The 24,495-nt window shown below is 38.2% G+C and overlaps 3 protein-coding genes across 4 annotated transcripts; 1 reads left to right on the top strand and 2 right to left on the bottom strand.

Annotated features, from left to right (window-relative positions):
• The first annotated feature begins 683 nt into the window (after window positions 1-683).
• Window positions 684-10,461, top strand: LOC108609798 (uncharacterized). 2 transcript variants are annotated; one of them, XM_089468720.1, is made up of 5 exons: window positions 684-1,099; window positions 5,169-5,471; window positions 5,527-5,917; window positions 6,350-6,562; window positions 8,946-10,461. In XM_089468720.1, the coding sequence occupies exons 1-5, from the start codon at window positions 1,094-1,096 to the stop codon at window positions 9,737-9,739; spliced, it is 1,707 nt and encodes a 568-aa protein (XP_089324846.1). In that variant the 5' UTR covers window positions 684-1,093; the 3' UTR covers window positions 9,740-10,461. The 2 variants fall into 2 exon arrangements, with proteins under 2 accessions (XP_089324846.1, XP_017857041.1); XM_018001552.2 differs by having other exon boundaries at window positions 685-1,099; window positions 8,937-10,461.
• Window positions 10,462-11,059: 598 nt separating this feature from the next.
• Cpr97Ea (cuticular protein 97Ea) lies at window positions 11,060-15,446 on the bottom strand. The gene is made up of 4 exons (XM_018003647.2): window positions 15,125-15,446; window positions 12,510-12,670; window positions 12,030-12,303; window positions 11,060-11,963 (listed from the first exon to the last, which is right to left on the bottom strand). Exons 1-4 carry the CDS (start codon window positions 15,131-15,133, stop codon window positions 11,349-11,351), a joined length of 1,059 nt encoding a protein of 352 aa, XP_017859136.1. The 5' UTR covers window positions 15,134-15,446; the 3' UTR covers window positions 11,060-11,348.
• A 5,069-nt stretch (window positions 15,447-20,515) lies between these two features.
• On the bottom strand, window positions 20,516-22,928 carry Cpr97Eb (Cuticular protein 97Eb). Its single transcript, XM_018003732.2, has 2 exons — window positions 22,774-22,928; window positions 20,516-21,473 (listed from the first exon to the last, which is right to left on the bottom strand). The coding sequence occupies exons 1-2, from the start codon at window positions 22,783-22,785 to the stop codon at window positions 20,760-20,762; spliced, it is 726 nt and encodes a 241-aa protein (XP_017859221.1). The 5' UTR covers window positions 22,786-22,928; the 3' UTR covers window positions 20,516-20,759.
• Between the last annotated feature and the right edge of the window lie 1,567 nt (window positions 22,929-24,495).

Here is a 24,495-nt window from a genome sequence, read left to right as displayed (position 1 = left end):
AAAATATAGATAGACACACAGAAAGTTGGTCAGAGTAAACACAGATAATTGGCGTCAGATTCTTGTTGAGCATCACCAAAATCAGCATGTTCAATAAAATATCTATGAAATAATTCGAAACATTTTCTATGAAATTAAAAAAAAAAGAAATCTAGAAAATTCGATAAATATAATTTTATAGTAAACAAGCAGATCAAAACCAAATATCAATTAAATTGACATAGTCTCTCTAATGAGTCTTATTCGCATGCTGTGTAGTTCTCGCAGTTGAACAAATTGTGCAAGCCGCCTCAAGTTCGTTGCCTAAGTCATTTGTTTTGGCCATGCCATGAAAGTGAAGAAAAACAACAAAGTGAACCACAACAAATCAAATGGCCAAATGGTTGCAATTAAACACATTCATGCCGCCAATTTAAGCAGCCGGGTGCACATTGCTGATGCAAGCAACAACAACAACAACAAACGCATTGAACCCAACAACTGCCCCTCAACTGAGGCCAAAACTGAGAGCTGCCAAAAAAAAAAGCAAATACTGAGTTAAAATAATGCCTCGTAATTTTTCAACTGAGCGACAATAGTAAACGACGACGACGACGACTCTTCGCCTTGCCACTAAGAGCAGCAGTGCCAACATCGAGTGCGAGGCGCTCTCAGTGAATTTTCTTTAAAAGAGCCGCACAGCCAGATTTTGGACTACAGTTCGAACGCAGTCGTCGCCGAGGAGCCACCTCCAATAAGCCAATAAAGACAACAATACAAAGACCGCCCTACCGCGCCCCTCTGTTTCACAGATATTCAAGCGCCGAGCGAAAGTCGACGCGCGCGTTACAGTGAAATCAGTGCATGTGTTTGTGGCCAAGTGTGTGTGTATGCGTGTAAATTGTGACCACAAAGAGTCAAAATATCAAAAATAAGATATAAAACAAAAGCGAAAAGATTCGACAAAATAAGTTGCAAGTGCTCAAGCAAGGAAAGTTGTCTCTAGACAGCAGGCGATTAGCAGCAAGCGCTAATCTACAGCTACACAGCCCAAAGCCGACGTGCGAATACACTAACAACAACGGCAACAGTCACACACACACACAGACAGAAGATGAAGGTAAGTGAAAGTGCTGCGCGCCAAATAACCAAAATTAGGGCAATTTTATGCAACAACTCCACAAAGATGTTCCAAGGCAGAAACAAGTTCAAGTGCAGCCGAAAACTTGTTCCTCGCACATGCTTCAGCTACTATTTCATTAGCTAAACAAATACGGTAAAAGGCATCCAAAAGACACAAAATAAGAGTTCGATTATGTAAGAAATCAAGAGCCGTTGCACTTGAGGCAGCTCCCCAATGGGTCGTTGATGCATGAACAGCATTTGAATCGAATATACACATATATACTCTCATAAATATTTATAATAAATGTATTCACTCAAAAGTTCAACTCTTCAGATTATGTCATATGCATGTATGTTTGTGTGTCTATGTTTGTCAGCCATCGGCCCAGTTGAGTGAGTGTGAAGGTAAAATGTCATGCATAATTATTATGTCAGATGTTGTCTAGTCTCTTTCTTATTGCTGTTGTCGTTGTTGTTGCTGTCGTCATTGTTGCGGCTTTCGAAACTATTGTAGAAATTTTGGTGCCTAAAAGTGTTGCGAATATCGGAGCAAAGCAAAACGTCAGCAGACCACATGTTAAAACAATTAATGCGAGCATTACTCTACGTATAAACAAAACATAAACCGAAATCTAGGCAGAGACAAAGGCAGGCAAACGCAGAGGAATAGCTTACACTCTACTTATATAAAAATACGTGCCACATATAGATAACAAGCCAAAACACTCTAGCTTAAAGTTAATCAACAACTCATTTATAATATACATTAAACAAATTTTACATTTTATTTTTAAGAATTTCTTTATTTGAAGTATTTGATTAGAAAATCTCCTATATCATTTATAGTGTTATCCAAGAAAAAATTAATTACAGATAGCTATGATGAAAATAAATTGTATTTTTTGTATATGCTTCATGTTACTTTATATATTGGCTAACGACAAAAGAAGACATTGATGAATTTATATTTAAAATATCATAACTACAACTGTTAAAGCATGCCCGATATGCATTTATAAATTGGGAAGTTAATCGATTTCAATTCAATCAATCAATTTAAAAATAAAAAAATAAAAATTATTCATTAATAGAAGCCATTTATAATCTAAGTATTCATATATAAATATTATTTAAACAGATATTGATACGATCTTAACTAAAACAACATTGCATAGAGTATATGCCAGTCCTTCTATTGCTTGATGACATTTTGATGAAAATGATAGAATGTTTATAAATTTTGAATTAATTCAAAGCAAAAAATCAACAAATATTACTCAATTCACAAAGAGAATGTCAAGACTTACATCATACAAACGTAGAGTCAGAGTATCTTAACTGAACCTACCGCAATTACTAAGTGAAAAACGGAGAATACGTGCCGACAGCGCACGCATATAAACAAAATATTATTATTTCTTTATTTTGTTAACAATTGAGCAACATGCAAATTGAATTACGCCCAAGAAAAAGCAACAACAAACAAAGTGATGAGGCAGCAGGGGGAGAGGTAGCAGCAGCAGCAGCAGCTGAAACCAAAGCCGGCAACACTTTCACTCTCTTCGAGACGCTCGAAAAGACTTGTTTAACACTCATTCGTAAACGTAGACAGCATACGAATGCTCTCTTGGCCAAAATAAGTCAAGAGAGGCCAATCACTTGGCCAACATTAGAGTTCAATATGCCATTAAACGAATCGAATATAATTCCGAATAAAACCGAAAACAGAAAAAAGAAAATATCATTAACCCAGTGCGATTAGCGTTATGAAACGAATTGGAATTTTATTAATTAATTACGTTACGTCTCATATACACAGTGGTTGTTATAAATGCAATTAAATACAGCAGAAAAAAATTATATTCATAAACATTGCAACAACGAAATAGCAATTTGAATCGTTGCAAACGCAATCGGAAATAAATATATAAAAATATGAAATTCGAGCTGCAACCCTGGTCTGGGCCATCTATAGAGAATGAAACAATTTAATTTGTGCGTTTGTATGCAAATGGTATTGCCAATTACTAAAGGCTAAAGCAATTAGGCTCAAACCTACATTTGGACTTCACAAATCACCAGCCTTTGGGCTGGGCTGCATTCAAGAAACACTAAAAATATCATTTTAAGTGTGGTGTTTTTTCTTTCATACTTTTGAGGGCGGTTCCGCAAGGGCAAACCAAAAGTGGAGTAAAAAATGAGAAGGCATTTGTCAAAATAAACCATTCATATGTAACTATAACATATATTCAGATATCAATAACCCAATATCGACCACTAATTGTCAAAGTTTCTCAAGTGTTACGCGACCCAAATTCGTTTTAAGAGTTTATCTTTTCAAACGTTTTCTTATTGTTAATCATTTGATTGCAATTTATTGCACAACTCACATCATTTAAAATAGATCAAAAGTCAAAGACATCAGTTGATGCATATATTCATCAAATGTGATTGTAATCAGATATTCATCTGTATATACACATATATGCATTCATTAATTATTTATTTGCTGCTTCCACTTGAAGCTGTCGAAAGTGGTTCAAAATTTTTCGAGGGCAATCAGATCTGAGATTAATGTTTTGATAGTGACCTTTCACACTGCTTACAAATGCAGCTAAAATGAAACCATAGCTAATATTAAATTTGTTTAAAGGAAACTACAGAATAGATGAAAATATTTTGAATATTTTGAAAAAAATTTCTTTTTAATAAATTTAAATATATTGCAAATTTCTAATTTTTCTAGTAACCATCAATATTTTATTTCATAATAAAATTTACAATATTTTTTTATAGAATATATTAAAAATTTTGATTTCATTTTGGTTTTTCTAAATTTAATTATTTAATATATTTGTATTACAAAGCATTTCACTTTTTTCTATTTTTCTATATTAAAAAAAAAAAAAGCATGTATTCATATTACATATTAGTTATTTTCTGTCATTTTAATTAATCTCTAATATATTCCCGAATATTAAAACAAAGCGGAATGTTTTTAATATCATACAGCACTTTTAGTATTTTTAAAAATACTGTCAGTATGACTCAATGGTTTCAAAATGATATAATTTTGAATATTCTGTTTTATTAAAATATTATATTAAATAGAACATATATATTAAAGAACGATTTAATACAATATAAGCATATATATGTATAAATGTAGATATTATTTCGATTTTTTCCTATTCCAATAAATACTATAATTTTAAATACATCGACTAGATTCGATTCAGATTATATTGAAGTAATTTACAGCAAAATGTGTTTCCTTAAAGTTCTTAAAATATTTATAATAAATATATAACTTGCCCTTAATTCAAGACAAAATTTAACAGCATTAATTATATGTGTAATATATAATTTGCAATGCAATGAACTTTGTTTAAGATTCAATTCAAGCTATTTTATATAATTAATTATGCACTCTAGACAATGAATCGCCTCAGTTAGCAACTAGTTTAGTTGCCCTTACGCAATTCGTGTTGGTCTGTGAGTCAAGAGTTATGGCAATCGGCATGGAATGAAGTCATTAGACAATTATCATATGTTCTGTTCAATTGGACATCAACTGGATGCAGTCTATAATTAACGTATTCACTGGCTAAGCACTTAGCATTTAGGCAAATGAAACCGTTCTGATAGTCTAATCGATTTGCTTGATGGCCCATGAAACTGTTGTAAAACGCTGAGCGCGCACAGAGCTGACGTCGGATGGCGTCTACTGCATCTACTGCGTCTGCTGCGTCTCTTGCCTCAGCTGCTGCCGAAATGCGCTCAGCTGTGACCGCAACAAATACTTGAAACTTCACTTACTTTGCGTCTAATGCGTTTCTGCATGTGTGTGTGTGTATGTGCGTTGACAATTGAATGCATGTCTGAAACATGCCACATGCCACCTGCTACATGCTACATGCCACATGCCATGTCTGCAACGATGATGCAACACAGATGACATTTCGGCAATTGAATTCAGCGCTAATAAAAAACTAAATTACCTTTGACTGATTATGCAAGCTGTCACTCATATCACCCACTCCCTGCTCTCCAACTCTTTGCAGCTGTATTGCTTGTGCCTCTGCCTGCTGCTGCCTCTGCTCAGCCACGCCTATCCCGCCACAAGCAGCACAGCGGCGGACAAATCGCTGTCGCTGGAGGACATAGATCTGGACAATGAGCAGGGCGAGAGCGTGAAGGACTCACAGATAGCCAAACGTTCCGGCAGCTTCGACTATGTGGCGCACCTGAAGTCCGGCCTGCTGAGCAGCATTGGCGGCGCCTCCGCTTCCATAGCCTCGGGCAGCTCGGGCAGCAGCAGCGGCGGCGGCGGCGGAGAAACCCATCATCATGACGTGGTGGTGCATGTGAGTTCAACCACAACCCAAGCTGTTTGAATACTCTAACTAATCTTCTCCTTAGGGTAACTCGGTGGACTATGATCCATGGTCGTTCAAGAAGTCCGTGCTGAACACCATCTTCCAGGCCGTCAAGGCCATTACCGGTGGCGTTACTGCTCTCAAGGGTCAGCTGATCAAGGGCAGCGGCTATGCGTTGAGCGCTAGTGGCAATCTGGTGGCCGCTTCCGGTGACAAGGTCACCGACGTGGGCAAGTCCATTATCAACTCGGCGCACATCAACTCGCACACGTACGCCACGAGCCACTCGAGCGGCGGCGGCAGCGGGTTCATCCATCCATTTGCCAAGCTGAGCTCGCTGTCGGGCGCCTCCTCCGGCGGCAGCAGTGGCAGTAGTAGCGGCAGCGGCAACAAGCACTCCTCCTCGGCGCCAGGTCCCGTGCTCCATCATGAGAGTGAGTATGCCCGCCAGCTGCTGCAAAACATCAATTTTCTTGTCTTCTGAGACGCGCCTCCGAACGCAACTCGAGCGTTAACTATCCGCTAAGGTCATTATGTAACTCGCATACGCATTTATTGTCCAGTCCAACGGCTGTTGAACCACATGTACATATCTCTATGTATAAGCATCTATACTATAATTAAATCGCTGGCATAACCCAACATTGAAAAAGTTTAACAAGCGGCAGCGGATCGAGCCGAGGAAGAGGCAATTCGTGCCGTTCATTGACCCCGTTGCAGCATTTCCATTTCCATTTTCACTTTCATTTCGCTACGGCTCGAACCCGTTTAGGCCGTGTCTCGCATGCTTTAGCCTATTTCGGTTTGTTTTGACTCACTCGAACACACACACACGCACACACACACACTTTTGCTTCTCGTTGCAGCCATAACCACATACGAGATACCAACGGGTCACTCCAACTATGGTCCACCATCGAAGCCGCCAACCTTCAGCAGCGCCACACATCAGTATCTGTCGCCCGGCGGCTCCAACTATGGGGGCGTCAGTGGCAGCGCCGGTGCGCCGTTCACCATTGGCCACGCGGCCTTCGAGGCACCGCAGAGCAACTATCTGCCCTCCGCCTATGGACAAGATGGTGCGTAGTCTAGTCCAGCCCACGGCTGCCCACTAAAACTGCTGTATATACTCTGTAAATATTTACTAATCCTGTTTCACTAATCCGCCGAATAACCCGTTCACAATCCATTTTAACACTAATAATAATAACAATGACGAGGCGTTGTCCAGCTACTACCTGTATTTGCTAACCACCACCCGCACCGCCCACCGCATCAGCCGCCTCTTCCTAACGAGGTCCCACTTCCGCGCATACCCAAACAGATGAAAAGTGAAAGCATCCACTTGCTCATAATTTGTCTGACACAACTGTAAATACACAATCTTTGCAGACCAGCGAAGATTTTACAAATCACACTCCCCTACACTGCAAAAAAAAACTTAAGTAATTCGTTTAATAACTAAGCCCACACCATAACACTCGATCATCATTTATGTAAATTTTATAGAAATTAATTAGAAGACTTATTCACTTTAAATTTTATAGAAATATTGTTTTAGATTTATTTAGCCTTTTCAAGCTGACCTTGAATTGGATTTGAAAACACTTGTATATATACACAAAAAATTTATTTTTGTTGGATTTCTTATTACGCTAAAATAGCTTTGTTCAAGAAAAATTCACATTCAAAAAAAAAAAAAAAAAAAAAAAATATATATATATATATATATATATATATATATATATATATATATATATATATATATATATATATATATATATATATATATATATATATATATATATATATATATATATATATATATATATATATATATATATAATATGTATATATTTTTTTTTTTCAAGTGTAAATTTTCAGTTATATTTCAAAAGTTTAATTCAAGCTAAAAACTATGATAAGCAATGAATTAACATAAAAATTGAATGAATCATAATACACAGCGAGAAAATATTTATTAATTTTTTTTCTCACTTTGTAATTAAAAATTCAAATCGAGCCAAAAATTAATTCAAACATTTTGTATTTCTTAGTATTAAATAATAATATATTCATTTAATTTTAGTTGAATCTATATACTTTATTCAAGCCAGCTCAGTTTAGCTCTCTGCAAATCTCTCTCTCCCTCTCTCTCTCTCTCGTGTATATATGTATATCCGCCGCGCCACACGGCACCACACCTTAACCCGTATGTGCCACAACGTGCTCAAATCGGTGACACACTTCTATTTGGCTTTAACTTTCAGTTTCGAGCGCGTCTTACAAATTTTAAATGGCGCATTGTGCAACGTTTATTGTTTTTTATGTACATAATAATGACAATACTAATGATAAATAAGTGTGTGTACAATATGTATATATTTTTAGTTATAGTTGTATATTTGCGTGTGTGTGTATATAGTATGTCCAACACTTAGCACTCAAATGACATTCCAAAAGACATTAAAAGCGTCCACATGTCGCATACTTAATATTTTGTACATATTTAATTATTTAATGGCCAAAAAGCGACTACCGTGGTATAGCCTAGAAAACCCTGAAACGATATTAATAAATATTTAAACTATCAATATATTTAATAAGTAAATATTTGTAGAGTTTTGTGTGTACACATATATAGATTTAGATATTAAATACTATCATAATAATAATATATTATTATTAATATATAAGTATATAACTGTAAGTATTTTCGGTAGAATCGAGAATATATTGCTCTATTTAATGCAATCAATTATTGATATCTTTAGGACAACCGACCTTTGCTGTATTCTATATCTTATATCGACTCAATATAGTACAGTTGATAACTGAAAAGTCGATTAAACTTTATAGACATCAAATTTTGTCAAAGCTAAAACTTGGTTAGATGAAATATCGCTTATATCATTCAGTTCCATTATATTGAAATGATAAAACTAAAGTCGAGAATAAAATACTTGAAATTATATATTTAGGAAACTTTTAAGCAACAGCATAGAGATTTCCGATTATAAATACGAACCTCAGACCAATTTAATATAACTATAACCATAAGTGTTCACAGATATCATTCTGTAATATTTAACTATTATATACTCCATTATTTCATCAACTAATGAAATACTAATAATGTATAAATATTAAAATCAAATCATAATAATATATCCATTGAACACATTGTAATATTGTATAAAACTTAAAATACACTTCATAATAATATTCATTATAATCAAGCATCAACGTCGTCTGTAAAAATGTCAGCCAACAACTCATAACACTCACACAAACACACTCACACAAACTCACACATGCAAAATGTAAATAGAAAACGCAAAGCAAATATTTAATTGGTAAATCTAATAAAATCTCACTCATTGCATACACAACAAACCAACACACACACACACACACACACATACCAACACACACTCAATACACTGGCTGCAGTGACCACAGCCGGCACAGACGACTTCAACATCTATGGACGCCACAAGAAGCTCTCGGACGAGGAGGCGCGCAGAGCAGCGCAGCAGCTGCAGGAGATCTTGAGCATGCTGCCCAATGGCAAGACGGAATACACGGCATCCAAGACGGTGGCGTTGAATACGAATAGCGGATCCGATGGCTCCAATGTGGAGCAGGCCGATCTGTACAACAGCTATGGAGTGCCGCTGCCCAATAATCTGGGCCCCTTAGAATCTCTCTCTCACACGGAGTCCATAACGGCAGCCTACGGCCCCTCCAGTCAGGGTCCCGCCGACATTTACCACCAAATGGCCAAGCGGCCGCAGACAGCGGAGGAGGCGTACATACAGAAGCATCCGAATGAGGGCTACGACTATCCGCCAGCAGCTGCTGGCCCACCGCCACCACCGGCAGCGCCCAGCAACAACGAGTACAAAGTGGACAACTATCATGCGAGCAAAAGCAATGCGCTCAAGGATCTGTCGCCCATCATAGCCGCCCTGGAGGTGGCCAAGCGCAAGGGCCCCAACGCCAGCAATAGCAACGCGCCCGTCACCTACTCCATTGAGAAGCAGGTGCACAAGCAGGTGGCTCCCTTCCAGTACCTGCCGCCAGTGGTGCAGAAAACCAAATACACGTACAGCGCACCGCCGCCGCCCAGACCCGCCTACAGCGGTGGCTACAAAGTGCGACGCCATGTGGCCGCCCGACGTCCGTCCTTGTCCCGGGCGCAGGACTACGATATACAGGATCCGCTCATGTTCAATCGCCTGCTGGAGGTGTAGACATAGGCCTAGACCCACTCTACACTCTATAGCTATATAGATCACTAAGTCATATGCAGCATTTATCGATAGTTTCGTCTTAACCTAATTTATTCATGTTATCTACATCAATATAGTCAACATGCATACATTCATATATACAAATATATACATATGTATATGTGTATATATATTTATGTGGAACTCGCAGCTTCTAAAGCAATAAACGAGTTTGAAACCAAAGCACACGGCATGCGCATCTGTAGCACACTCAATTTGCACTGCTTTTATGTAAATCCCAACACCACTGCACCACCAACACCGCCATCCCCATCAGCACCGCCACCTGCCCTCCCCAAAATCTGCCCAAGCAAACACCACCTGGATTCTGGCTATCACAGCTATTCAACTCAAGCAAAACACATCTCACCTGACGCTCTCTTTACAGTCTACCTGCAGTAGTCGATGCGTAGCGGAACCAGCTCTTCCAGCCCTCAGCCTGCCCTGGGCGCTAACTCTGGACCACGCCCATTCAATTTAACAGCACTTTCGACTCTATTTTAGTTCTTAGCAAAATGCTCTATCCACCCACTTCATCTCGAGCTGTAGATGTTTCACAACTCCTACACAAACTTTTCTATTTGGCTACGAATTCATCGAAATTATCTATCTTATTCTTAAGTATTTAAAATATTAATATATATATTAAACTAATAAATAACCGTTGAACTATATACACGAAACACACTGAGTTTTTCACTTTATTAGTAGCGCCTAAAAGTATGCTACATGTATTTTTTCCAGAAAAAGATATTATATTCATATATAATTAATATTGTATATGTATTTTTAAATATGATTACAATTATGTTATTTTTATTTGACTTTTCAAGCTAGCACTTTGAAATTCACAATAATTTTCTTTTCATATTCTCTTTTCTAATCCTAAAATTATGCGCAACTTTTTATCTGAGAAAAATACTAAAAAAATACTCCAAAATACTTTTATTGGCACTTTGTAATTTTTTTAAATTTTCCTCAGACAATTTTTATTTATGTATATGATTTATGGACATTTTTAATTTATTTTGTTAAGAAAATAGATTTATAATTAGAAATAAAAAAATAATAAAATTAAAAAAAAAAACAAAAAATTAATTAATAATAATATTTATTTATTTTTTCCAACCTCGTATAAGTAAAACTTTTTTATCGAAAAACTGTTTCAAATCCTATGGTTTTATACGTTAAAAAAAATTCTGGATATCTGAGTATATCAGATGCTACCATCTGAATCCAAAAGAAAAATCTCAAAGATTCCCCAAAAATTAAATAAAAATGTTGTAATTTCCTTCTTTAATTTATTATAAAAACTTTGAGCATAAAATCTCATGATTGGAAAATACATATATAGATTAAGAAGACTCTACAATCTAGAAGCAAGGAATCGCGAATAGTTGGAACAGAAATGTAAAGGCAGGCGTAGAGTATTGGGAACAGCTGTGTGGTGGTAGTGGTGATGGGGGTGGGTATGGGGTTTACTAATCAAATAATCATTATATGCACCTGACTCAAAGTAGCGGCTGATGCGCCGCCTCACTACCCCAAATACCAAGTCCTCAGGCCACTTCTAGTAGTAGCCAAAGGTAATGTCGTGCAACGGCTGTGCATTGCCCTGGGGCAAGGCATAATCGCGTGCCAGCTGATCCAGAAGACTTCCGCCGCCACCGCCCACACGTCCCTGGGCCTGCGGCTGGTAGCTGCGCTGTGGCTGGGGCTGGGGCTGGGGCTGCTGCACGGGCTGTGCACTGGGGCCCTGGCTGGGTCCGAAGCGCACCGGCTCGAGCAGTGGCCGGCCGCCAGATGCGGGTGCCAGGAAGCCCTGGGCACGTGCGCTGCTGGGCGCCGGCGAGGCGGGCGGCAGGGCATAGACGGGCCGGGAGACGCGCACATTGGAGGGACCATCGCCGAAGCTCTGCGACTGTGTGTAATCGGGCTCGGGGCGAGCGGGACGCTGAAGCGGGGAGTAGAGCACGTCTGTGGTGCGCTGGGCGCCGGGCACCTGGAGGCGTGGCGGAGCTGGACCCACTGACGGCGACTGTGGTTGCGGTGCATATTGAACGCGGCGCTGTGGCTCCGGCTCCTCCTCCTCATACTGCACATACTGTGGCTGCGGTTGCGGCTGTGGGCGTGGTGCGGGCTGTGGGCGTGGCTGATGCTGCTGCTGCTGTGGCCGCTGCACGCGCTGTGAGCGGCAAACAATACGAAGATTAACCTAATTGGCTGATTGATGCAGATGACATCTACTTACATAGGGCCGCTGTGGTCGCTGCACGGGCTCCTCATCGTAGTCGGGCTCCTCCTTGGTGGACTCGTCGACCAGCGTGGGTGGCGCTACCGTAATGCCCTCGCCCGAGGGCTGGAAGCCGTACTTATTGGCGCCGTATTCCACGACGCGCACCTTGCCATCGGCATCCACATAGCCATACTTGCCCTTCACCTCGCCCGTGGCCAGCTTCGTTTCGATCTTGAAGGAACCATCGGCACCCTCATAGCCGTACGTATACGAGCCATCCTCATTGTGCCTGGCAAAGTTAGATAGTATTGTGCATTAATTTGATTGATGTGAGCAAACGAAAACTAAATTTAAAATTTAACTTTTTCAAGAAGATTTAAATGTGCATTATAATCAATCCATCAATCATTTATTATAAAGTCAGATTTATTTAATATATGATTGATTGATTAATCATTCAATGCTCTTGGCTATATATTTTTATTTGGAACTCACTTGTTGATCTGTTTGAGAATGGGCACTGGCGTGGGTCGCGTCTCCTCCTGTGCGTGCAGTCTATGCGGCGCCGCTCTGGGTGCACTCGGCTGATAATCCTGGTAGTCCTGGGCGCTGACCAGACTACCAATCAGGCAGCCGATTAACAGTAAACGTTGTAGCTACAGAATAAATTAACAAAATGCGAGAGAGCAATTTAAAACCAGTTTGCTAATTGCCAGACCAAGCAGATATCACTGCACATTGCCGTAGCCCGTACACCTTGACAGTGCAAAGGCGGCAAAGAATAAGATAGCTACAAAAGTCTTAAGTCAGGCTACCTTTCACTTTTCATATATACAAATAAGTATACATAAATACATATATATGTATATTTATGTATACATAGTAAGGTTTTGCTCGCATCGGAACGCTTGTCATTGTGGCTGGGACACCCTCAATGCCAAGCAGGAACCGATGGCAGCAAGCAGATACGGCGACGTGGCATAAGCCAAGCCAAGCCAAGCCACGCCACGCCAAGTCAGGCAGACGTGTTGCATAAAGCCCAAACGACACGCGATGGCCGTGCCGACAATTAATTGAATATCCACAGGTGAAATGTAATGAAAAACCAATGAATACATTCGTGTATTTTCATTTCATTTCATTTCATTTGTTTTTTGTTTTTTGTTTTTTCTTTTTCTTCGATTACAACTCGCATTGCTGGCATTTGATTGCATGAATTCGAGTGCACATAAAAATTATTTGCCACTGCGGGAATTCCACTCGATGCGCCATGTAGAAGATGCAAAAGAAATTTTCCCACACATGCCAATCTCAGATATGTTGCACAAGTATCTCACAGATGCATCGCAGCCATGCAAATGCTGAAGAAATTACAACAGTTGAAGCTAGAGAAGGGAGAAAGAGGGTGGTGGTGGGACGAGGAAGCGGGTCTAGAGGGTGCAATGGCTGAGCTCTTGGCAGCCGGTCGACAGCTTGACAAGCGCACCGAACGCTTGACTGCGATTTTGTGCTGTTCGTATACCCTGTAATAGAACCAGTCGTAAAGGTTGGGTATATAGGAAGTGTTGGGCACATATGTGACGGTAAGCAAAACTATTTATAACATATTTAAGGGGTCTGTGAAGACGACAATCATTACTGTACTCAGTCTAAAAGTGATTAACCAAATACCCTGTAGAAATGCAGTTTGCAGAATAGCTTTAAGTTGATTCAGACTGTAAAAGTTTCTTAGCAAGAGTTTTCTCGTTAGCATCTAGTTGAAGTTGCCAGCATGCCCGGTAAAGATGGGATTATTAAAGAGCTTGCAGTAACTTGTAACTTGCCAAAAAGACTCGAAACTCCTCTAGGGTATCTCAAGCTGACTACTTCTTCTGCTATTGCCTGAAACAGCTTTAGCTGAACAAAATTCGCACAGGTTGTGGCTCTTCTGCTGGCTAACGAAATTAGTGCAATGGCCAAGCAAATGCGCCCAACGGCTGATGGGTTCAATGCTTGTTTGGTCCTTAACAAGATATTGCATAGCACATGAGCCATTCTGTGCTCCATACCGAATTCCCAATTGGAGTAGTCCACGCGCTTTTGTCTGGCCAAACCTTTCACTGCAACTCCACATGCCATAGCCTTGGCGCTCAGTTGGCAAAGTTTGCCTCTGGCATCGACATGGGACACGGACCATGGACGGGGGGACTGGGCTCTACATGGTGCAGCAGCAGCAGCAGCAACAGCAGTGGCTACTGCGGACCACGTTTCAGTTGATGCCAATTCTTTTTTTTTTTCTCTTTCGACAGCAACTGACCGAAAAAGCTGGCATCCAATCGCAGCGTGTGAACTGCATTCGAAGTTGCCTTTGATATTTGCGCTCGAGCACGGAGGGGGCGGGGGCTGGCAGTGCGCTTGTTAGCGCAACTTTTTCTACACCAAAGTTCCTGCAACTATATTTTTTTCTCAATAGAATGCCAGGCAATTACGAGACACTCATCGTCGACATCTCATAAATTATGTGTTACACTACAAAATAGCAAACAGACACGTCCACTCGACTAGGCAATACTCGCTTCCAGTTGACTGCGAGAAGAACTTTAAGAAATTATATTATGTATAGATTTATATTGCAGATTTGTCTTGTATAAGTGTGTAGAATGGGTATATAGGTTTTAGAAAAGTAAACATGTGCTACAATGTATGTATGTATGTATAAAGGAGCATTCATTTGTTGGAACCACTCCTCAAATACTTCAAGCGGGTATAGAATCGAAACTCTACAAATACCATTTCGAGCGGGCATAGAAAATCGAAATCGAAAATCCAGTTACCAAATTGGGTGCACAAAATCGAGCAATTGCTCCACTATCTGGTTAGCGGAGCAAAATTAACGGTTTGACTCAATTTGCATAGCAAATTATGCGATATTTGCACACACACACACCTAGAGAGCATGACGTAACTAGTTAGACAGACAAATGCATTTGATTGGCCCGCTCTGGCCTGAGCTGTCACGCATTCAAACTCAACTTTAACCTTTTGTCAAGCATCGAGCATCTAGCATGATGCAGCTGGGCTGCAGTACAGTGCCTGCTGCTAGTATTTGCACAACATTCTCTGGAACCTACCACTTTCATTTTCAGCTTTGATCACAGCTATTTCGTATCGCTTAACGGCTTTAATTGCAAAAGACCTTCGCTGCCACAAGACCCAGCCTCAAAAGCAGCAGCAACAACAACAATGGCACCACAAAAAATCACTTTCAATTGATCTAATGAACCGGGACTGTAACTTGAAATTTCGTTGAGTTTTTGATTTCTGATGTATTAATTTTTTTTTTTGTTTTTTTATTTATTTCTTTTTTTTTTTTGCTATTTCAGATTATTCACGTTTAGCGGTGCGCCAACATTTGCTTGAGACCGACAGCAACTGAGCCGCCCAAGTTGTTGTATTTCGCTTTATATACCGCGCTTCGTGCTTCGAGGAAAACCTTTTCCGTACCCAGTCGACAGCCAACACCAACAAAAGCCACCAACTTCACCAACGAGTCGGCGGCGCATGCGCAAAAGGACAGACACCAACTACAATAGCAACAACAGCTCACTCATTCACACATACACACACGCACACACATACTCACGAAGTCAGCGAGCTGCTTGGGCTAGTTTGACTCTTGTGCGGTTCTCTCTGTGCTTTTCAGCGAGCTTTTTCTGCGCCACCACAGCCACTGCATAAGCAAATAACAGGAAAGGCCAAGAAGTGGTTGGCGGTGCGATAGGCATTGCTTGAGTTTTAGATCAGTTATGCAGTTATGATTATAAACACTTTTGATTGTATGACAAGTTATTTACTTTGAAATCCTAAGAATACAAATGCCCTAATGTAATTGAATTGTTCTGCCTAAGCTTTTTAATGTGCTTAAGCTTAACCTCAATGCAGAAAAGCTTTTCAAGTCAGGTTTGCAGTTTTTTTCTTAAGCTTAACAAAAACTATACTGATCTCTATGGGTTCTTTATCTATTTATATCATAATTCTATATTATTTATATTTTGTATGAAATTTTTTATTTGGTACTCATGTCTCTGCAAGCCTCAAAAATTATTTTAAGCAATATTATTTTTATATTTATAACCAAGACATATCTGCAGACATGCCTAGGGAGAGAGACAGAGAAGGAGAGAGAGAGAGAGACAGAGAGCGGTAGATAGGGAGAGGACATAAAGCATTTCAATGAACTAGGCGCTTGCATTTTGACAATACAGAACTATTCTGGTTTCCAATTGGATCCGGCATATTAAAAACCGGAAAAGATTAAGCAGATTACATTACTTAACACTGTCAAGCCATTAGCAAACAATGAAGAATTAAAATATGATTTAAATATTTCAAGCAATCAGCTTCTATTATACTTAGGTAAACAAAAACCAAATATTATGGCAGCCAAATACTATGGTAAATCTTGTTAAAATTATTTTCAACTCCATTAAATATTTTATATATTATCTTCAACTATTTTTCAACTTAAGCGTAAGTATTTGGGTTAATATTATTTGTATCATTCAATAGGTAAATTTTGTAGGTCTGAAATTTAATATAATTTATCATAACCCTAGAAAGCCGATCACACGAGTTCACTTAGCCAACAATTTCTTACATTTTTATACATTACCTTCACAAACAATTCCAAACACCTCTCCAACAAAAATAAAACTCACACGCTATAAAAACACACCCGAAACACCCATATCACCCAAAACAAAAACAAAATAAATTTTGATACAATTAATCAACAGAAATGTGAAAAATTAACCAAATCGACAGGCGGCACAGCTAATGAATGGATAAAATGAAAAAAAAAAAAAAAAAAAAAAAATGAGTGAATGAGTTTGGGAACGAGCGAACAATATGAAATGATTTTGAGTTAAGCGGAGTACATAATGCCATAAATATAGCTCAGGTTGAGCAATTGAAAAAGTATCTATCATTAACATAAATGGGTGTTGGAGTTGTCGTAAAACCAGTTAGCTATAAATCCTAATTAGCTTAGTTTGTATTTGTTTATAAGATGGTAAAAGCAATTTAATGTGATTTTAATTAGAGCTAATTAGATTGAAGTATTCCAATTGAATTTAAAGTGATATCGTTAAATAAATTTAGGTAAAATAAAACAAAATATATGATTGATTATATCCAAATTTCAATCTAAATATATTAGTATATATTAAAATCTTATTCCGATTTGGAATTACAAATTTGCAAATTTACTCAAGGTTATTGAAATTGAAATATTTTTCGTTTTTTTTTTTTTTTTCTTTTTGAATTATGGTCAGACTGTTTGAAAAAGAAAAAAGTATATATTTTTTAACTTATTATTGAGTATACTTTCCTTCCAGTTTATAAACAAGCTCAGTGAATTCGAAATTTCTACTATTTTTTAGCGATCCCACATCTCCAATTCAATTTAATCAATTAAATTAACTATTGCAATCTGCTCAACACCTGAGTAAAGTCTACAGCTAAACTTGTTCTTAATTTATGCTCAGCTAGCATATCGCTTCCTATGTTTAGCAAATGTAGTCGATTGCCTCATTAATCGCCCACAAATTGATTGGGCGTCTCTGGCCTGTTGTTTGGCAACTGTGCGTATGCGTAATGCGAGCATTGCCGTTACCTTTGCCTCTGTCGCATTATATTGCATGTTAATAAGCGCAAAGTTGACTTGAAGGGGGCGCAGGGCAGAGACAAGTTATTTGCAAAGTCCAGACCAAATAGCTAACAGAATTGAAAGCTGCTCAACGCAAGCAAATGTGCAGGTAACACACACGCACACACACACATAGGCATTGGGCATGGCCTTGTCGTTGCGTTGGCATTACTTGTAATGACAGAGGGAGTCACCGTTATTGTTGCAGCTACAAGATACATATGTTTCTATATATGTTTGTGTGTGTGTGTGCGTGTGTAATATATAGCTATGGCATGCCTTGGGTTAGTTAAACTTGTTGGCGGGATTGCAACGCCCAATGGACTAGGAAACCAAACCACAAAAAAATAAAGAAAAACAAAAACAACTCTCGAGTCTGACCCATGACGCAGTTGTTGCCTCAATTATTCTGATACTGTGCGTATTAAGTTTTACTTTTGAAAGCCAGGCCTCAGGACTGGTTTTGTGGTCAGCCATGCCAGGTCTCTCTATGAGTGGAACAGGGATGGAGCTAGGTAGTCTCAAGCTCGGCATTTGCACCTGAACTTGGACGCATGTCTACGCACGCTTCAAGGTCGTTCGAATTCCATAAGATACGTATGTGAGTATGCTATAACGGATACGCAGACGTAATTACAGTTATATGTGTGTGGGTAAACTTTGAAGCATAAACAGGTAATTATTTCCCATTAACATGCAGAGGAGTCATTGGAATTCTATTTATACGACGACTTAGACTCAGAAGAGTCTCTCAGAATTTTCGAGCATTTAACAGAAATTTTGTAAAATTTTGTAACATTTTTTAGTTAATTAAAATGAAATCCTAAGTGAAAATATTTAAAAATAAAATTCTAGCTAAAATGGAAATTGCAAAAAATATTTTATTAAATATTTATATGAAAATTTAAATGAATTTCCAGCCAAATAGCAGTTTTTATTAAGGAAATTGCATTCATTTATTTAGTTTAAAATCTGTATAAATAAAAATTTAAAGCCAAAACAAATTACAAACATTTAAACAGAAAACTGTTAGCAAATTTCTATTTAATTCTGTTCGTAATGCAATAATGAATGCTGATTGCATTTTAATCCTCTAGTTAATGTAACTCTCAAATGGCAAATACTTTAAAACTTTAAAACTTTAAACATTCGCATTATTGCAGCAACATATAAGCCGCTATTTAATGTGTTCCATGTTAAGCTTTTCCACAGAGTTCAAGCCTTATTACGCCCGTTCGCCTTGCACTCACGTTTACCAGCTGCTGTTTTTCTGCTGCTGCCGCTTTGAGCTGTCCAGAATCTGTGCTCGTAATACGAATAAGAAGCAAAAATAAGAATAAATAACACACTGAAATACCACTCAATGCTGTGCAGGAAATTCTTGAGGCATGGCAACGCCCTGACAGCGCCCAGACAAGTTTCACTTTCATGGCAGCAGCGACAGCCGCAACTACAACAACAATTGCAACAGCAACATTTTGCTCGACAAAATTATATAAATGCTGTGCAAAAATAATTCCATTGCCATAAAAAGTGCTACAGTGTGTGTGTATTTGTGTGTGTGTGTGTGTGTGTGTGTGTGTATTTGTGTGTGTGTGTGTGTGTGTCCGTAGCATATGACGGTTTGTGTGTGCATTTAATAGGTGCAGTCAACTAGCATTTGGTTCTTCGTGTTGTTGCCAGCAAAACATTTCAAGTATGACCCATACAATTGCACAGTGGAGCAAGATGGTACGAAAAAATAAATTCAGAATTAGTCACCATTTACATAAATTATATATTATTATGCAGTAAGCTAATTTTTATTTAATAGAAAAATTTGGTAACAAACATACCAGAAATAACATATAGAAAAATAACTATTGGAATTAAATAAAATACATAAATAATAAAAATATATTTATTTAAATATTATAATAAAATACTGCTGCATAAAATAAAGAATATGTGTTGAAATACTAATATTAATATAAATATATATATATACTAACAGTCTACTTTAAAACAACACACTAAGGGTAATAATAATAATTGTTTGCTACAAAGCCATGCAGTACTTTTATTTTTATTTTATCAAAACGCAATTTTACAAAATGTAATCATTTTGGATTTACATTAATTTAAATATTTTATATATTTGATGGCTATATAAAATAATTCCCTCTGAACACTCCTTAACAGGCAACTAACATGGTTACGTAATATACCTCTTTAGCAGTAAATATCATAGGCTTCACATAGTAACCTGTCCTTCCTCGCTTTATTTACTGCCACTTATATTTCAATTTCACCCCATGTTCCAAGCTCTGCTACCACTGTCCAGCTCATAGCCCCCAACAGACGCTGACACTAGCCAAACGCCCCTGCACAATGTGCTCGTATACCCGAGGCCTGTCCGCAGCTTGGGAGCTGATGTTTGTCCAGTGGAGCACAGACCGATCAACTGGTTGTTGTTATTGTTGTTGTTGTTGTTGGGCTCGTGGTGCATTTGAAAGTGGTTTTTGGGGCCATTGCATAAGTGCACCAAATTCCAACAACAAACAAGCAAACAGCCGCAAGCAACACCAAAAGTAACAACAACAACAACAACAACAAACAAGCAGACCTCGTTTCTAATGGTATCTAAATCGGTAACAATATTTACTATATCATTCTTTGGGCCCGTCCGCTTTTTATAAGCCAAAGTGTTGACGTAATGCGCTGCGATTATTGCTGAATATTTGATTTGGCTGCGATTGGACTCCAATTGGAGTCCAATTGAAGCGGAACCCCGAGCTCATTGAATTACTTTGTGGCTAAACAAAGACAGATCGCATCGTGGGTTTTTTCGGCACTTTATTGCATACAAACATACGCACACATGTGTATTTACAAATATATATTGTGTGTATATATATTCAACTGTGTATATGAAGTATATAGTAAATAGATTGACATCGGGAGTGACTGATTTATTTGGCAGTAACAAAATTGACATTGTCCACAGACATCAGTCGCAAACTCTCTCTCGGCAGTCACACACTCACACACATACAAAATATAGTCCCAGAGTCCCGCACCTACTTCCTGCCCGTATAGTCGATGCTGTAGGAGCCCGTGTAGATGTTCAGATTACGCAATGCTGGATGATGCTGCTCGGGCAGTCCAGCGTAGGGCCGCTGCTGCGGCTGCTGTGGTGCATAGTAGGGCTGTGGGGCTGGCGGCTGATAGAAACGCGGCTGTGGTGCAGGTGGACTGTAGTATTGTGGTGTGGGATTATAATACGGCCGAGCCGGAGCTGGAGCTGGCGCATATTGCGGCTGCTGTGGCTGCTGCTGCTGGCCACGCCCGAAGTCGCTCAGGCTAAACTTGCTGGCGGCAATGGGTCGGTTGTACTTCTGATCCTTGTAGTAGACAGAGGGATCCTCGCGATACTGACCATCATCGATTTCATTGGGTCCCAGCGGATACGGATTGTTATTCGTGAGCGTCGGCGGCGGCACATTGATGTGACTGCCAGCGGGCTCAAAGCCTCGCTTGCTGGCCCCATACTCGATTTCGCGCACCTTGCCCTGATCGTCCACATAGCCGTATTTGCCGTAGACCTCGCCATTCGGGTACTTTGTCTCGATTTTGAAGCTCTTGTCGGCCGCCTCATATCCGTACGTATAAGAGCCGTCGTCATTGTGCTTATCGATCTGCTTCAATATGGGCACGGGCGTGGTATAATCCTTATATTGCGCATACGCCATGTGTGCGGCCAGCGCCAACAGCAATAGACCATGTTTAATGAACTAAAAAGAGAAAATGATCTTATTGAGTATATTTTTCTAGTAGAATATAAGAAGGCTCAGATAATAAGGGAAATGGACAAATATTTAAAAAATTGTAGAAGTTATTGTCAGCAGATTTTAATTATTAAAAGGCGTTTAAAATTTAATGTGTACAATGTTATAAGTTCGAATATTGTTCACATATTTAGATTAGGTATTCAAAAATTTCATTTTCCAAAATTATAACGGCAAATTAAATTCTTCTAGAAAAAGCCTTTTATTTTAAAATTACTTGGAAAAAAATGTTTATTTTAAGTAGTTTTATTCCTTAATTAAAAAAAAAAAAAAAAAATTTAAATCTTAAAAAGAGAAATTTTTGAATACCTAATCTAAATATGTGAACAGTAATATATATATGAGGAATATTGAGCAAATATTTTTATTTTAATTTTTTAATTTCTAACATAATGAATATTAAGCAAACATTTTTATTTATATTTTTAATCAATTATTTTAAGCAAATATAAGCATTGAAGAAAGTTTATGTATAATAGAGGTAAATAAAATATACATATTAGAATTAAGATAATGAAAATATGCATATGGAGCAACTAATAAAACATTCATGAGTTCATCTTAAAAAAACATACATATTGATTTGAATTTGCAAAATAATTATTTTAATACAATAATAAAATCAATGTATATAGACAAACAAATTAAAAGAATTGCCCGAAAATTGCTAAATATATATATAGTTTAACAAAATACAAAACTCAATAAATATTTTGAAAAAATTACAGTCTTAGCTTACATTACAAGACAGCATCATATACAGTCTCGAAACTCAAACTTAAATGTTTGTAAATTATAACTATGAAAAATTTTCCAATTATTATCGTATTTTGCTCTTAACTCAGCTCAGTTTGTATTGCTCAACTACGCATTGGCAAACAAATGGAAAGTGTTTTTTATTGCATAATTATATTTCCAATTGGCTTAAATTGATTAACATTTAGTGGCTAATTAGCTTTAGTTAGCTGCAGTCGACTGCATTCCATTAACAGCTTATCAAGGACGTTGCTGTCAGTTGATTTACATACATGTATGAAAGTATACATATACATATACATACATACATATACATACATACATATGTAATTGTATAAATATTTAGAGAACTCAACTCAAAATAAACTTTAAACACTCTTTATTGAAACCGGTTGACAATTGTCAATTGCATTCGTAGCTGGATTATATTCTAAATGCATTTCGTCTGTATTCGCGCTTCACTTTTCTTTCTGTCATTTGTTTTGCTCACCAGTTTCAGCATTTTCTCTGTTTCGTTTTCACCAATCTCACGCCTGGGCTTAAATTTGCTTAAGTGCGACTCGTGACTCGAGACTCTGCGCAACGAAACGACAACTCAAAAGAAAATCAGGGCGTGCAACGCTTTTATACCACAAATCGAGCACTGAGCACAACAGCAGACACAGCAACAACAACAACAAAATATAATAAAAGCTAAATAAGTAAATTTCAAGTAAAACTCTCGAGCCGAAGTCGAGCGAGACTCAATTACTACATTGGCACAGGTGGGCAGCGATCAGCTGCGCGTTTTATATACATACATACATACATATACATACATACGAAGCCAGTGCCCCGAGCCGAGAATCGAGTGCTTATGGAACGCCCCAATAGAGACAGCACCCGAACACCCCAGCTGTACCCCTTGGAGAACGCTATCGGCAATCAGGTTATTAAAGTCAAAACAAAATTCTTAGCGTCAACAATTTATGCTGCCAGCCCGCGCACACGCATATGCAATGAGCACGCCCCGCTCAGTGCCCGTCCTCCTAGGGTATTGCATGCGGAAGCTTTCTGGAGCAACACTCGACTCAGAAGTCTAGCAATGCGAGTTATGCAAAGCATTTGCCTGAACAACATGCCGATTGGCCATTTAGCGAGATGAATAACTAATAATAAAAACCAAAACGTTTGCTCTGCTCTTTCTGTTAGCCATTTCTTTGGGCTTTTTTCGCAACTAGCCAAAAGCGAATCGGAATGAAAGAGCCAACTGACCTAGTCAATGCTTTGCAATAGCCACAAAACTGGTTGCTGGCAGGGCAACAGAGAAATGCAAATTGTGTATACATAATAGTATACCCTGTAACCAGGGATAGCTGTGCGATAGGGTAACATGCAATGGCCGAGTTTATTCAAACAGCTGTTTAGAAGAAAGTTGTTTGACTATATGTATGTATATGCTTGTGTATAGTATGTATATAGCCTGTAAAAATATTCTACTTTGCCTAGCGATTACTCATTGATGTCAAGTTTATCTATATTGAAATTAGTATGATTTATTAAAATACTTAAGAGTTCTATAGTCGGAAATGCCCGACTAAGAGCTACCCTGCAGTCTGCCAAGAGTTGCTATTCCAGTCATTCTAAGTTTCTACATACAAAGCAAGCAATACACACACACACATATTAGCGAGCACTCTGCTTATTGCGCAGTTTTCGGTCTAAGCTTTATCAATTCTTGAATAACTTATATTCTAGTTTTTCTTCTTATATGAAATTAGCAGAACGTGATAAGAACATCCATATGCGTATATTCGCCAAAGCAAAAATCATTCATTCAAATTTAGCAGACGGATGGAGGGAGTATCTATAATCTATGTATTCAAATAAGTAACTGTTCGCTTTTATGTTTCTCGACTATAATAGATCAAGTTATAGAAGGATAAACTATCTAATTTGTAACAAATATTTAAAGTTTCAAGTCACTAGCTATTACACTTTATCAGACCTCATATGGAAGTACAACCAGAAATGCTTTAAGCGACTTAGCTTGTCGGCTTGGTAAAGAGCGCATATAATTTAAACATACCTCATTATATGTATTTTCCAGTATGAGGGTATGATAATATAGTAAAGATAATTCATGAAAATATCATATTGGCATCTACACAAATGTATATGTAATTCTACATAAGTAAGCTAAGAAAGCAAACATGTTATGGATATATACCCC

The sequence above is a fragment of the Drosophila arizonae genome, chromosome 2 (genome assembly GCF_054131065.1).
Source record: "Drosophila arizonae isolate 15081-1271.41 chromosome 2, UAZ_ARI_1.0, whole genome shotgun sequence".
In the NCBI taxonomy this organism is placed as follows: Eukaryota; Metazoa; Arthropoda; class Insecta; order Diptera; family Drosophilidae; genus Drosophila; species Drosophila arizonae.
The sequence above is the reverse complement of the archived record's forward strand: the minus strand, read 5'-3'. Positions and strand labels throughout refer to the sequence as shown.